The sequence below is a fragment of the Vombatus ursinus genome, unplaced genomic scaffold, assembly GCF_900497805.2.
Source record: "Vombatus ursinus unplaced genomic scaffold, bare-nosed wombat genome assembly UNPS02014893.1, whole genome shotgun sequence".
Classification (NCBI taxonomy): domain Eukaryota; kingdom Metazoa; phylum Chordata; class Mammalia; order Diprotodontia; family Vombatidae; genus Vombatus; species Vombatus ursinus.
The window spans coordinates 2882416-2895629 of NW_020954671.1; the positions used below are offsets into that span (position 1 = coordinate 2882416).

The 13214-nt window shown below is 39.3% G+C and overlaps 1 protein-coding gene across 1 annotated transcript in view; it reads left to right on the forward strand.

Annotated features, from left to right (window-relative positions):
- Positions 1–479: 479 nt before the first annotated feature.
- Positions 480–13214, forward strand: part of PSMA3 (proteasome subunit alpha 3) — a 40942-nt gene continuing 28207 nt past the window's right edge. Inside the window, exons 1-2 of the mRNA XM_027842897.1 lie at positions 480–638; positions 8431–8513. Coding sequence (XP_027698698.1) covers positions 618–638; positions 8431–8513 — 104 coding nt within the window. The 5' untranslated portion in view covers positions 480–617. The remainder of the gene's footprint in view (positions 639–8430; positions 8514–13214) is intronic.

The following is a 13214-nucleotide window of genomic DNA, read 5'->3' on the forward strand; positions in this document are numbered from 1 at the left end:
TTGGTCATAAGTTCTTCTCTTTTCCATAGATCTGACAGGTAAAGTATTCCTTGCTCTCCTAATTTGCTTATGGTTATCACCCTTTATGTCTAAATCATGTGCCCATTTTGACCTTATCTTGGTATATGGTGTAAGTAGACCACAACTCATAACAAGAGTGTTATTTATTTACTTATGAGCACTTTCTGGCTAGTCTGTAAGTCTTTTCACTCCTTAGCTACTTCTGCTGGGATCTTCCTTTCTCAGGGTGCAACCTTTCAGAGAAGATGGGAGTAGGTGGGGGGAGGGGTACTGCAGGCTCGGCTTCAGTGTGGTAGACGAGAAGACAAAAGGAACGGCGCGCGAGCTCCGCCAGCCTCTTGCTGTTGACGTCACATCCCCATCTCCCTCAACTCCCACACGAGTTCCGCGCACGCGTGCTCCCTTCCACTCCCCCCACCTCCGCTGCCTCTGGGCTCCTAGGCCTAGCAAGAGAAAGGGGCCAGCTCCTGTAGGCTATTGGTTGAAATTCGGGCCAATGACAGCCGGCGTTGTTCGTTTGCTCCGGTCTGTGGCGTGAGGAGCGGCGCTTTAGGCCTTGAGAGATCCCTCCACGTCTCTGTGGTGGCTTAGGCGCCATGAGCTCCATCGGGACCGGGGTGAGTCTTGTATTCTCCGCGCGGATCAGGGGTACGGGATCGAGGGGGAAGCAGAGGCCGCTCGGAGCTCACCCGCTGCTCCCCACGCCGGTGCCCTTCCCCATATGCTAGCTCCCACCTGGTCCGGCCCGCCGGCTTCTCCTTTGGGAAAGACGCGCCCCCCACCCCAGCGCCCCGGCAGCCCTGAGAACGTGGCCTAGAGTCCCGGACCTTGGGAAGCCGCGCCCCGGGAGCGTGGTATCCCTGGCCCCGGCGGCTCAGCGTGCGTCGAGGGCCCGGGGCCTCCTTAGGTTTGCCGAGTCATTTTCTTTAGCCGGCTAAGGAAACCGAAAGTAGTGAACCGCAGGGCCCAGGGTGGGTGGCGGGAGTGGCGGGGCGGGGAGGGGAGAAAAAAGGGTTGAGGACGCCAGGAGACACCTTCTTCCTTACCACGCTTAGAGGGTGGTGGGATCCCAGGCCCCTGTGGCTCGTGTAACCCGAGAAACTTGGGCTGAAGGGACCCCAGTGCTCGGCATGCTGCTCAGTCACGGGGCTCCTTGCGTGGGACTCTACATTTCCGTGGTTTTGGGAAAAGTACAGAAACAGAACCCAGGCTCTGAAGAAGGCACCAAAAAGCCCTGTCCTCGTACCTGAGTTCTGAAAGAAGATGATAATTAGGAAAAGAGAAATCTGACTTAGAGCTGTGATTTTTTTTTTCCTGTTATACTTACTTTTTTGCTAAGCTTGTTCTCTGTTCCACCTCCACCCTACACCTTTTTACAAGATAGGGTGTTGCACGACAGCGGGTATTTTGTAGTTTATAAAGCCTGGTTCTGAATTTACTTTTCTTGGCAGTTAAACCTTAATACATTTAAAAAAAAAATCACTGTCACGTAGTTGGTGTTTCTCCTGGAAACTTATTATTTACCTTTCCCACCTTCCCTCTCAGCTAAACTCTATGCCTCTACTAACTTCTTTTGATGTATGCAGATGTATGCAGTTGTTAAAGTGAGATCCATATCCCTGATGTTTATCTATAGCTCCTTAGCAGATGTCCTGGACACTGAAATTACACCCATACCCACAAACCACCCCCCAGTTAGGCACTTAACAAGATTCTCTGGAATAGGTCTGAAGTTAAGTCCTGTTACTTTTTTCTTTAATTTTCCTATCTATGAAACTGTAGCCAATTAACCAAAATGCATATAAGTTACCAGGAGGAAAAAAAAAGTTAAGGGTTTTTTTTTCCCGTGGAAAGTTCTAATACTCAGCATAATAATTCATATGTACCATTTTTAAGTTTTACAAAGTGTTCCTCACGTCATCCTTGTATGGCTAATATTGATTGCAATTATCATTCTGACTTTTAGAGATGTCAGTACTACCCAATGTCATTACGCTCCAGGTCTTTCTTGATTTCACCAGCCAACATTCTTTTTACTTCGCCACCCTTCCTCTCTTATCCCTTGCTTTTTCATTCCATTGTCACCACTCAACTTCATGTTCTCCTTTTCTCTTGCTCAGAATGTTACAAAAGCATACTATTTCCTCCAGTCTCATACACATGCTGCTGATTGATTGATTGATCTTGTTAAAAAATTACTGCCCATTTCACTGCCTATGATGCTCCAAATTATTGTCCTCTAGATGGGACATTTATTAAGCGAATTCTATGTATAAGTCAATGAAATACAATATAAGAGATACAAAGACAGAAATGAAACAGGTCCTGGTTTCCAGGAGCTTACATTCTATCAGGTATAAACATTTAGGAAGATAAGCGATATGCTATACACAAGGCAGTTGAAAGCTTCTAGGGATTCCAAAAGGTGGAGATGAGGAGGGATAGCATTCTAGAAATAGGGGACTACTTGTGCAAAAGGCATGGTGATAGAATTTTGTATATAGGAAACAGCAATAGGCTAGTTTGTTTAGAATATAAATTTATATATGAGAAGTGCTATGAAATCAGTCAGGAATGACAAGTTAGAGAGCTTGATTGTAGGGGGCTTTAAATGCCAGAGAAGAATTTGTATTTGATCTTAGAAAATATAGGAGCCATTGGATCTTGAGCAAAAGGAATGATATGATCATTCCTGTGCTTTAGGAATATTTGTTTGTCAGCTGTGTAGAGGATGGATTGTAGATGTAGACGACTGAAAGCAGGGGGAAACCAAGTAGAATATTGCAGTTGCCCAGGTAAGAGGTGATGGATGAGGACCTGAACAAGGGTAATTGTCAACAGTCTTAGATTTAGAGTTGGAAGGTAACCTTAGAAGCCAGCTGGTCCAACTCCTTTCTTTTACAGATGAGGAAATTGAGATTCAGAGATAAGTCATTCAGAAAATTATTATAGCTAGCATTCACGTATTGCTTTAGCAACATTTGCAAATTATTTTAAATCTGTTATTTCATTTGATCAACAAAACAATGCTGTGAGGTAGGTGGTATTATTTATTTTACAGATGAAGAAACTGAGACAGGTTACAGGACTTGCTCAGGGTCACAGTCAGTAAGTGTCAGAGGCTGGATTTGAACTTGAAGGTTCCAAAGCTAATGTGCTTTCCATTGTGCCACATGAGAGAAGAGATGGGCATGGATATGAGAGAGTTAAAATTGACAGAACTTGGTGACTGATTAAATGTGGGGGGATGAGAGAGTGATAATTGGAGTCTTACATTTTCCTTGACCCTCTTCTCACCCTATACCAGTGAACTGTTACATTTCCCTTGTTTTTTGTCTAGGAATCTTCCACCTCGTGCCCTTATAGTCTTTGTGATTTAGTCATTTGGACCTCTTACTTATTTTATATATATATATATACATATATATATATATGTACACATTATAATAATAATTAGCATATCTTCATCCTAGATCTTTTACTTCTGATCCTCACAGAAATGTATCTTTATCCTGAAGATGCCTCATTAGTACCTTGCTACATTCTTTAATGCTGGTTGTTTCTTTTTTCATGCCACTTGATGTACCAAGACAGGAGGAAAAGTTAGCATACTCCTTATTTCCACTATTACTTCTAGATCTCCCTTTGTGCCACCATCCCTTGTAACTCATCCTCCTTTTGAGATTTACTCCATTTGTATCGTACCTTAGAGTAGACCATATTATCTAAAACTATTGATCTTAAATTCTATAATTCCCTTCTTTAGTCATAATCTAATGTCCTTCATGTCACCATCTGTGGAGGCAGAGCCAAGGTGATGGAGTAGCAGGAAGCAGTATAGCAAATGTCTCCCCACCCCCTCCAAAGAAAAAAAAAACCTCCTCCAAACAGATCTAGAGAATGAACCAGACCAAATTATGATGGAGAGATAAAATAACAATAAGTCATTTTTTCAGCTTAGATTGACACAGAGACACAAAAGTTTGTGGACACTGGGAACTGGGTTGGGCCAGGAGTATGCAGCAGATGGAACACTCTAGTGCCCAGGGAGAGGCCGTCCACCAGGGCAAGCAGAGGTCCTAGACCCATACTGGGGTGCCTCAGCTGGGACAGGTGCCAATTGGCATCTTGCTGCCCTCTGCACAGTTCTAGGTCACAGATCTAGGACAGATTGAGGAAGAGATATATTGGTCAAAGGAATAAGCCTGACTTTCTGACTCCATGTCTGTGACTGTGCTACCAGCTGCCACTAATGAACATTACAGCCAAAATCCAGAATTTCCGGATCAAAGAAAATATACAAGTGGTCATATCATCCTCTGCCTCACTCCTTCTAAATTACTTTTCCTTCACCACAACTTCCAGTGCTTGCATTCTTGTCTCCACCCACTTCACTTTTTTTCTCTCATGGTCTTGACCCTATAATTAACTAGTTCAACAAAGCACTGTCTTCCACTCTTCCCTCCTATGTTCTCTTTCTCTTGTTTGTGTTCTACTAGTACTCAGCTTTGGGTAGTTCTTTCGTAAGCCTTCTGCTCCTACTCCTAAACTGCCAGGTACTACTAGAAGTTCCATAACCCCATTCACCAAATGCATTATAAATTCATATTGTTGTTGAGTCATTTCAGTCTTGGTTGACTCTTTGTGACCCCATTTCAGGTTTTCTTGGCAAAGATACTGGGAGGCTGTTCTGGAATTAGGGTGGGTGGGTTGGTCATTGCTATGCTATAGTAATACTTTTATTCTTTCCTAACTGACTTCCCATCATGTTCTCTAGCAGTTTTTCTCAAACTTTTCAAGTCCCTAATGCCCTCCTTTCCTCAGCAGATAACCTCATTTCTAACTTTACTGAAAAAATCAAGGCCATCTCTTGAACTGTATTCATCTTTTCTACTTCATACTTAAAAACCTTTCTAAAACTTCCTTTCTTACAAACTTTCTTCCTTTGATTCAGTCTTAGAAGAAGAGATCCTTTCCCCCTTCTCAAAGCCAATCCTTCTGATCATCTGTGTCCTTGATCACATCCCTTCCTAATTCATCTGGGAACTTGCCTCCTTACTTAGACATACTTTCTCTTTCATTTTCAGTTTCTTCTGGTCTCCTTCCTGGTTGCCTTCAGGCCTGCTCAAGTCTTTCCCATCCTTAAAAGAAAAAAATCTTCCTTTGATCCTGTGAGACCTTCAGATTCATCCTCTCTTTTCCTTTCCATTGCCATGATCCTAAAAATAATTATCTAGATCAGTGGTGTAAAACTCAAATCCCTGCAGCTGGCATATTGACTTCCACATGTTGGTGGAAGTGGTATAAAACTCACATCCCTGCAGCTGCATATTGAAAACCACAATATTAACATTATCTATGTTGTATTTTTTTTTTGTTAGACATTTCCCAGTCACATTTTAATCTTGATTTGACCTTGAGTTAGACATCTCTGATGTAGACTACATTTACTTCATTACCCATTCCCTTTTCAACAGCCTTTGAAGTCTGGTTCTGACCTTGCCACTCAATTGAAACCTCTCTCAGAGGTTACCAGTGATCTCTTAATTGATCAATTCTATGCTATTTTCTCAGTTGCCATTTTCCTAGAACTTTTTGCAGCTTTTGACACAGTTGGCCACTCCCTTCTTCTGAATATTCCCTCTTTTCCTTGACTTCTGGAACACTGCTCTATCTTGGTCCTCCAACTTTTCCATTATGTAAGTCTCCTTTTCTGATTTGTGATCTTCTCAACTCTCCAGTCCTCTAAGACTCTGTCCTGAGGCCTCTTCTTTTTCTCCACACTCTATCTTGAAAATGTCACCTGCTCTCTTGAGTTCAGTTATCTCTATGCAGACCACATATGCAAATACACAAATTCTACTTTTCTCCTCGACTTCATCCAGTCCTGCATGTTTGACTGGCTGCTGGACATTTCCACCTGTATAATGTCATCACTTGAAACTCAGTCTGTTCAAAACTGAACTCATCATGTCCCTTTGGAGGCTAAGAGAGAAGTGCCCTGTGTATTTGTTTTCTTGCTCCCTCCTCCCCCCACTCCTTCCCTCTCTTTTTTCTTTCCCCTCTTTTCTCCTCCTCTTTCTCTCCCTTCTATACTCTTTCTTCCTCTCCATTCTCTCTCTCTCAACACAAGTGATTCCTTTTTTAACTACTCTCCCTTTCCCTGTAAATAGGCAGTTAGGTTCACTCCCCCTTATGTTTAAGATTTCCCTCTACCCTAATTCTTGTGTAAAGTCAATCATAAAGAAAAACAAGACTTTGTCAAGAGTCCCCAAAGCCAACTTGATTGGTAGGCCATTGTCACTCCTCCAAGGTCAGATTGGAACCCCTTATTTTCTTCTGCTTTCTCCAGTGTACATATTGATAGAACATTTATTGGTAGGTTACTTGGTTGATGGATTTTCTTCTGTGAGCTGACTTGTGCCCAGCAAGGTCTTTTTGTCATGACTCCCAAGTCATCCCCCCAAAATTTCTGATTTCTTTTGAAGGAATCTCTATCCTTCACACCACTCAGCTTCATGTCTGAATTACCCTAGACTCTTCATCACCCTAATCAAAGCTTCATCTTCTAGACTGTTGTATTAGCTTCTTAATCAGTCTCTGCTTCCCAGTCTCTCCCCTCCTAGTGTGTCTTTCACTTAACTAGCAAAATAATTTTTCCGAGGGCCAGATCTGACCATACTACTCACTTTCCTGCTCTAAAACCTTCAGTGGTTCCTTGTTTACCTTAATCTAAAATACAAACTCCTTAATGATCCTGATAATTAAGGTCTTCCTTATTCTGGTTACAAACTGCTTTTCCCAGCATTACCTTATACTGTTTTCCTTTAGCATTTTGTGGTTTATCCAAACTGGATTACTGTATTTCACTGCATAATTATTGCAGATTTTATGCCAATGTTTTGTCGTCCCCCAATTTTATATACACACACATACATACATATGGGATGTGACCATTATGTGAAGTTTTTAAAAGAAAAATGTGCCAGTGTTACTTAAAAATCCATTTATTACTAAACTGTCTTTGGTGCAATATTAGAATGCATGAAATACTCGTGAATATGCGTTAAAATTGACAGTATTGAGAATTCTAGGCTTGGCATTGTGTGGGAGAGATAAATGCAAATCCATATTCACTGGTGAATACATTTCGGTGCTGTTTATCTTTTTTTTTAATTAATTTATTTTGATTTATCAATAATCACTTCCATGTGCTTTTCAGTTTAAAATTTTTCTCCCCCTTCCCACCACCCTCCCCAAGACGGCGCACAATCTGATATAGGCTATTCATTTACATTCCTATTAAACATGTTTTCACAGTAGTGATGTTGTAAGTAAAAATTAAAACCAATAGGAGGAACCATCAGAAAGAGGAAAAACTCAACAGAAGAGAAAAAAAATAGCAATTCAACTTCCATAGTTCTTTCTTTGCATGTGGATAGCATTTTCCATCACAAGGCCTCTGGAGATGTCTTAGATCCTTGTATTGCTGGGAAGGGTTAAGTTTATCAATATTAGTCTTCATACAACGTGGCTGTTACTGTGTACAGCGTTCTCCTAGTTCTGCTCACTTCACTCAGCATTAGACCATACAAGTCTTTCCAGGTTTTTCTGAAGTCAGCCTGTTCATCATTTCTTATAGCACAGTAGTATTCCATCACATTCATATACCACAGCTTGTTCAACCATTCCCCAATTGATGGGCATCCTCTCAATTTGCAATTCTTTGCCACCACAAAAAGAACTGCTATGAATATTTTTGTACATGTGGGTCCTTTTCCCATTTGTATGATCTCTTTGGGATATAGCCCTAGAAGTGCTATTGCTGGGTCAAAGGGTGTGCACATTTTTATAGCCCTTTGAGCATAGTTCCAAATTGCTCTCCAAAATGGTTGGATCATTTCACAACTCCACCAACAATGCATTTGCTGTTTACCTTTTGAGCAGCATGACGAACAGAATTATACCATGTGACGATTATGTGATGAAAGGTTATAAACCAGTTTTTGAACTGGAAAAAAACAAAACAAAACTCAAAAACAAAAAAAACCCCAGGGTGTGATGATTATGCAGTGAAATACTGTACTAGCTGTTCCTCAGACACAGCATGCCATCTCCCACCTCTGCATTTTCATAAGCTATTCCTCATCTCTGAAATGCATTCCTATCTAATATCTGCTGTTCAGAATTCATATCTTCCCTTAAGGTCTAGGTTTACCTAGAGGAGTCTCTTCTCTCCCCTCCCCTTTAACTCTCTATTTACTTAGTATTTACTTAGCAGTGTACATGTTTGTTTTATCCTCCAATAGAATGTAAATTTCCTAACTGCAGGGTCTGTTATAGATTTATCAATACCAAAGATGTTATGTTGGTGCAACAAGCTTATTTTTGTTTCTTTTTTTCTTTTAGTATGATCTGTCAGCCTCAACTTTCTCTCCTGATGGAAGAGTTTTTCAAGTTGAATATGCCATGAAAGCAGTGGAAAACAGTAGGTAAGGAAAATATTTTACTTGTATAATGAACTTGTATGCAAATTGTCACTCAAACAAATATTGTCTTGTGATTTTGAGATGTGAATTTTCTTGGGTTTCAGAGAGTTTAGAAATTTGATACTTTGTTTCTAGATTCTGGAAACACTGTTTCTTTACTATTTATTACTTTGCTCTAAAATGTGTTATTTTTGTAGTTTCCTTTCAAAGATCAGAACAGATGACAAATATTCACCGTTACTTTTTACACAGCATGGGTAACACAATCTTTTTTCTTTTTCTTTTTTTTTTTTTGGAGAGGAAATATACTTTTTAAAAAGAAATTTTCCTTTTTGTTATGTGTTTAAGTATTAAAAATGAACATTTCAGTATACAAGATGATTTTATGTGAAACAATGAACTTTTATGTACAGTTTTTAAGAGTATATTAAATTTGACACAGTAGTAAAAACTGCATGTCCTTTTCTGAACTTAATTCTACTTTTTAATGTATTTTTATAAATGTTGATGCTTTTTTTGTCTTCCTATCACTTCCATAATTCACCCCCTCCCAAATAGAAGTAGCAGATAGGCTCTAAATCATTAATGATGTATGACTATCATTTTTTTTTTTAACATTTAACACATCTTTTAAGCCGAATATTCAAGTTAATAACTTCTAAATTACCTTCGACTTTTCTTGTTCACTCACTTTTCATATCTAGTTAATTGCTGAGCCCTGTTGATTCTACCTCCATAAAGGCTCTTGTTACCCAGTATATTTCCACTCTTAGGAATGTCACCCAATGAAGCCTTAATCTTCTAGACTAAAGGTGTCATACTCAAATCCTTGGGGCTGTATATTGTAAACAAATTAATGTTATCTATGTCACATTGTATTTTTTGTTTATTTTGTTAAATGTTTCCCAGTAACATTTTAGTCTGGTTGTTGCTGCACAGGATATGGACACCTTTGTTTTAAACTATTGTATTAGCTTCCTAACCAGTCTCTCTGCTTCCTAATCTTTTAGTTCATTTTCTACCCAGCTAGCAAAATAATTTCAGAAGAGTTAGAGATATATACCTGACAACTAGTCATTAGCATCTCTTAAAGGCATATTCTGTATCAGCATGATGTTCTAAACTCTGGGGAATTGAAAAGACAAAAATGAATCAGACTCTGCCTTGAAGAGCTTACGAAAAGGGTTTGAAGAGGAGGAGAGTGACAACATGTACATATATAAATATATATACGAAGTAAGTGGAAGATAATCTTGTGGAGAAAGCACTAGCAGCAAAAGGGATGGAGTAAAACTTCATGTATTAAGTTACATTTGAGCTGAGCCTTGAAGGTGACTGGAGATTCTCAGAGCCAGAGATGATAAAGGGGAACATTCCAGATATAGGGACAGCTAATGCAAAGAAGTACTTGTGTGAGGAATAGTAAGGACAGTGGATTTTGGCTGAAGCATGATGTTCATGAATGGGAGCAACATATAATAAGGCTGTAAAGATGGGGTGGTGTCAGGTTGTAAAGAGCTTTAAATGCTAGAGGAGTTTGTTTGACCTTAGTTAAGGTAATAAGGGAACTTTTGGAGTTTGTGTAAGGGAGTGATGTGGTCAGGTCTGTGCTTCTTAGGAAAATTACTTTGGCAGCTCTTTGGAGGACAGATTGGAGTGTGGAGAACACTAGAGGCAAGGAGACCAGTTAGTAAGCTATTGCAGCAGTCTGGTTGAGAGGTTTTGAGAACCTGAACTAGGATAGTGATTGTTTGAGTTGAGAGGAGGTATTCCAGGAAACCTATTGTGGAGATGAAAATGACAAGATTTGGCAACTGATTGGTTACATTGTGTGTGAGGAGTTGAGGCTGAAAGTGTGGGTGATTGGAAGGATGGTAGTGCCCTTGCCAGAAATAGGAATTTTCAGAGTGTGGTGGGTTAGGAGATGGAATGGGAACGAGTTATGTTTTTGGATATTTTGAATTTGAGATTCCTATGGCATATCCAATTTGAAATGTCCAAAAGGCAGTTTATTCTGTGAGATAGGGACTCCAGAGAGAGGTTATGGCTGGATACCTTCATGAATCATCTTCAAGGCCCAGAATAGAGGAATAGAAGAGAACCAAGGCAGAACAGTAGCACAAAAACCTGGGGAGGAGAAGTGGTCATCTGTGTCAGAGAGATAGAAAAGGATGAGGATTGAGAAAAGGCCTTCGTATTTGGCAGTTAAGAAATCACTGTTAACCTTGGAAAGACGAGTTTAAGTGAGACATCATGATTGAAATGGTTAGGACACTGTACTTGGGAGTCAAGAATTTCTGGATTTAAGAAATTGAATGAAAAGAGAAAAATGATGAGGTTCAGTATAGGAGAATGTAATTATTAGTTGACACTTACTATACCATTTTATTATTTTAAAAGCTTACAATTCGAAATAAAACTGAATAATACTTAAAGCTGTCTGACAGTAGAGTGGACTGGCCTGTAAGGTAATGATTTTCCCCCACCACTGGAGGTGTTCAGAGGCTAGATGATCACTGGTCATAGATGTGATTGAAGGCTACAGGTTAGACAAATGACCTTTTAGGCCCCTTCCAAATCTGAAGTTCTTTGTTACTCAGTTTTACAGATACAGAAGCAGGGTTCAGAAGGTCTAACTGTGACACTTAATTGCTATTTGACTTGTTTGTGTTGGTGCTGGAATCTTTGACATCTAGTTTAGTATGCACCATCACATCATGCTGCCTTTCCCAGGATACTTAGAAAAATACAAGTTGTTGTAGAGAACAGCGACTTGTATATTCTATGTCCTGCTCATCTTTTTTGTACTAGAGGCCCTGAGGGTATCAGTTTCAAACTGCGTTTGCAAGAGACAAATATAGCCAGTTTGAAATTGATTAGTTGCTTCTTAGATCCTGAATTTCAAAGGTTAAAATAATGGAGACATTTTGTAGTCTTCTGTCTGGTAGGACTAAAAGCAAAGTTTTTCTATTGTGGAGATGATGCTAGTACCATTTATTTTGCAGACATGTGAGGTAGAGCCAAGTGGACTTTACTGAATGGAAGAGCCACATATGATAAAAAATATATATCTAAATAAAACTTTGGTAACTCATAATATCTTGGGCAAATTATTAATAGAATTGGCAACGTTAAGTGTTATTGAAGAGATTTTGCAGTAGTCTTTCTCATAAGTTCTTATAGTCATGTCATAAAGTACTTTGAAATTCATTGAACTTAACCCAATTTACTTTTCTTCCTACCCATTACTTATTATCTCCCCATCTCCATCACTTATTACTATATTTCAGGCAAACCAAACAGGCTTTTTTAAAAAAAAATACTAATTTATTTTTTAGTTTTCAACATTCATTTACATATGCTTTTGAGTTTTAAATTTTCTCACCTTCCCTCCCTGCTTCCCTTCCCAGGACAGCGTGCAATCTGATATAGGCTCTACATAGACATTCCTATTAAATATATTTTCATGTTAGTCATGTTGTAAAGAAGAATTAGAACCAATAAAGGAACCACAAGAAAGAGGAAACAAAACAAAACAGAAGAACAAAAAAGAGCAAATAATATGCTTCGATCTGCATTCAAACTCCATAGTTCTTTCTCTGGATGTGGATAGCATTTTCCATCATGAGACTTTTGGAGATATCTTAGGTCCTTGCATTGCTGAGAAGAGCTAAGTCTATTAAAGTGAGTCATTACACAACATGGCTGTTACTGTGTACAGTATTCTCCTGGTTCTGCTCATTTCACTCAGCATCAGTCCATACAAGTCTTTCCAGGTTTTTCTGACGTCTGCTTGCTCATCATTTCTTTTTTTTTTTTTAATTTTTTATTAATTTATTTTGATTTATGAACAATCACTTCCATGCGCTTTTGAGTTTTAAATTTTTCTCCCCCTCCTTCCTCACCTCCTTCCCCAAGACAGCGTGCAATCTGATATAGGGTATACATATACATTCCTATCAAACATATTTTCATGGTAGTGATGTTTTAAGGAAGAGTTAGAACCAATATGAGGAACCACCAGAAAGAGGAAACAAAACAAAACAGAAGAAAAAAAAATAGCAAATAGTATGCTTCGATCTGTCTTCATACTCCATAGTTCTTTCTTTGGATGTGGATAGCATTTTCCATCGTGAGTCTTTTGGAATTGTCTTAGATCTTTGCATTGCTGAGAAGGGTAAGTCTATCAACATTAGTCATTGCACAGTGTGGCTGTTACTGTGTACAGTGTTTCTTGGTTCTGCTTACTTCACTCAGCATCAGTCCATACAAGTCTGCAGGTTTTTCTGAAGTCTGCCTGCTCATCATTTCTTATAGCACAATAGTATTCCATTACATTCATATGCCACAGCTTGTTCAGCCATTCCCCAATTGATGGGCATCCCCTCAATTTCCAATTCTTTGCCACCACAAAAAGAGCTACTATAAATATTTTTATATATGTGGGTCCTTTCCCCATTTTTATGATCTCTTTGGAATACAGCCCTAGAAGTGGTATTTCTGGGTCAAAGGGTATGCACATTTTTATAGCCTTTTGGGCATAGTTACACATTGCTCTCCAGAATGGTTGGATCAGATCACAACTCCACCAACAATGAATTAATGTTCCAATTTTCCCACATCTTCTCCAACATTTATCATTTTCCTGTTTTGATAGTTGTGATGTTACCTCAGAGTTGTTTTGATTTGCGTTTCTCTAATCAG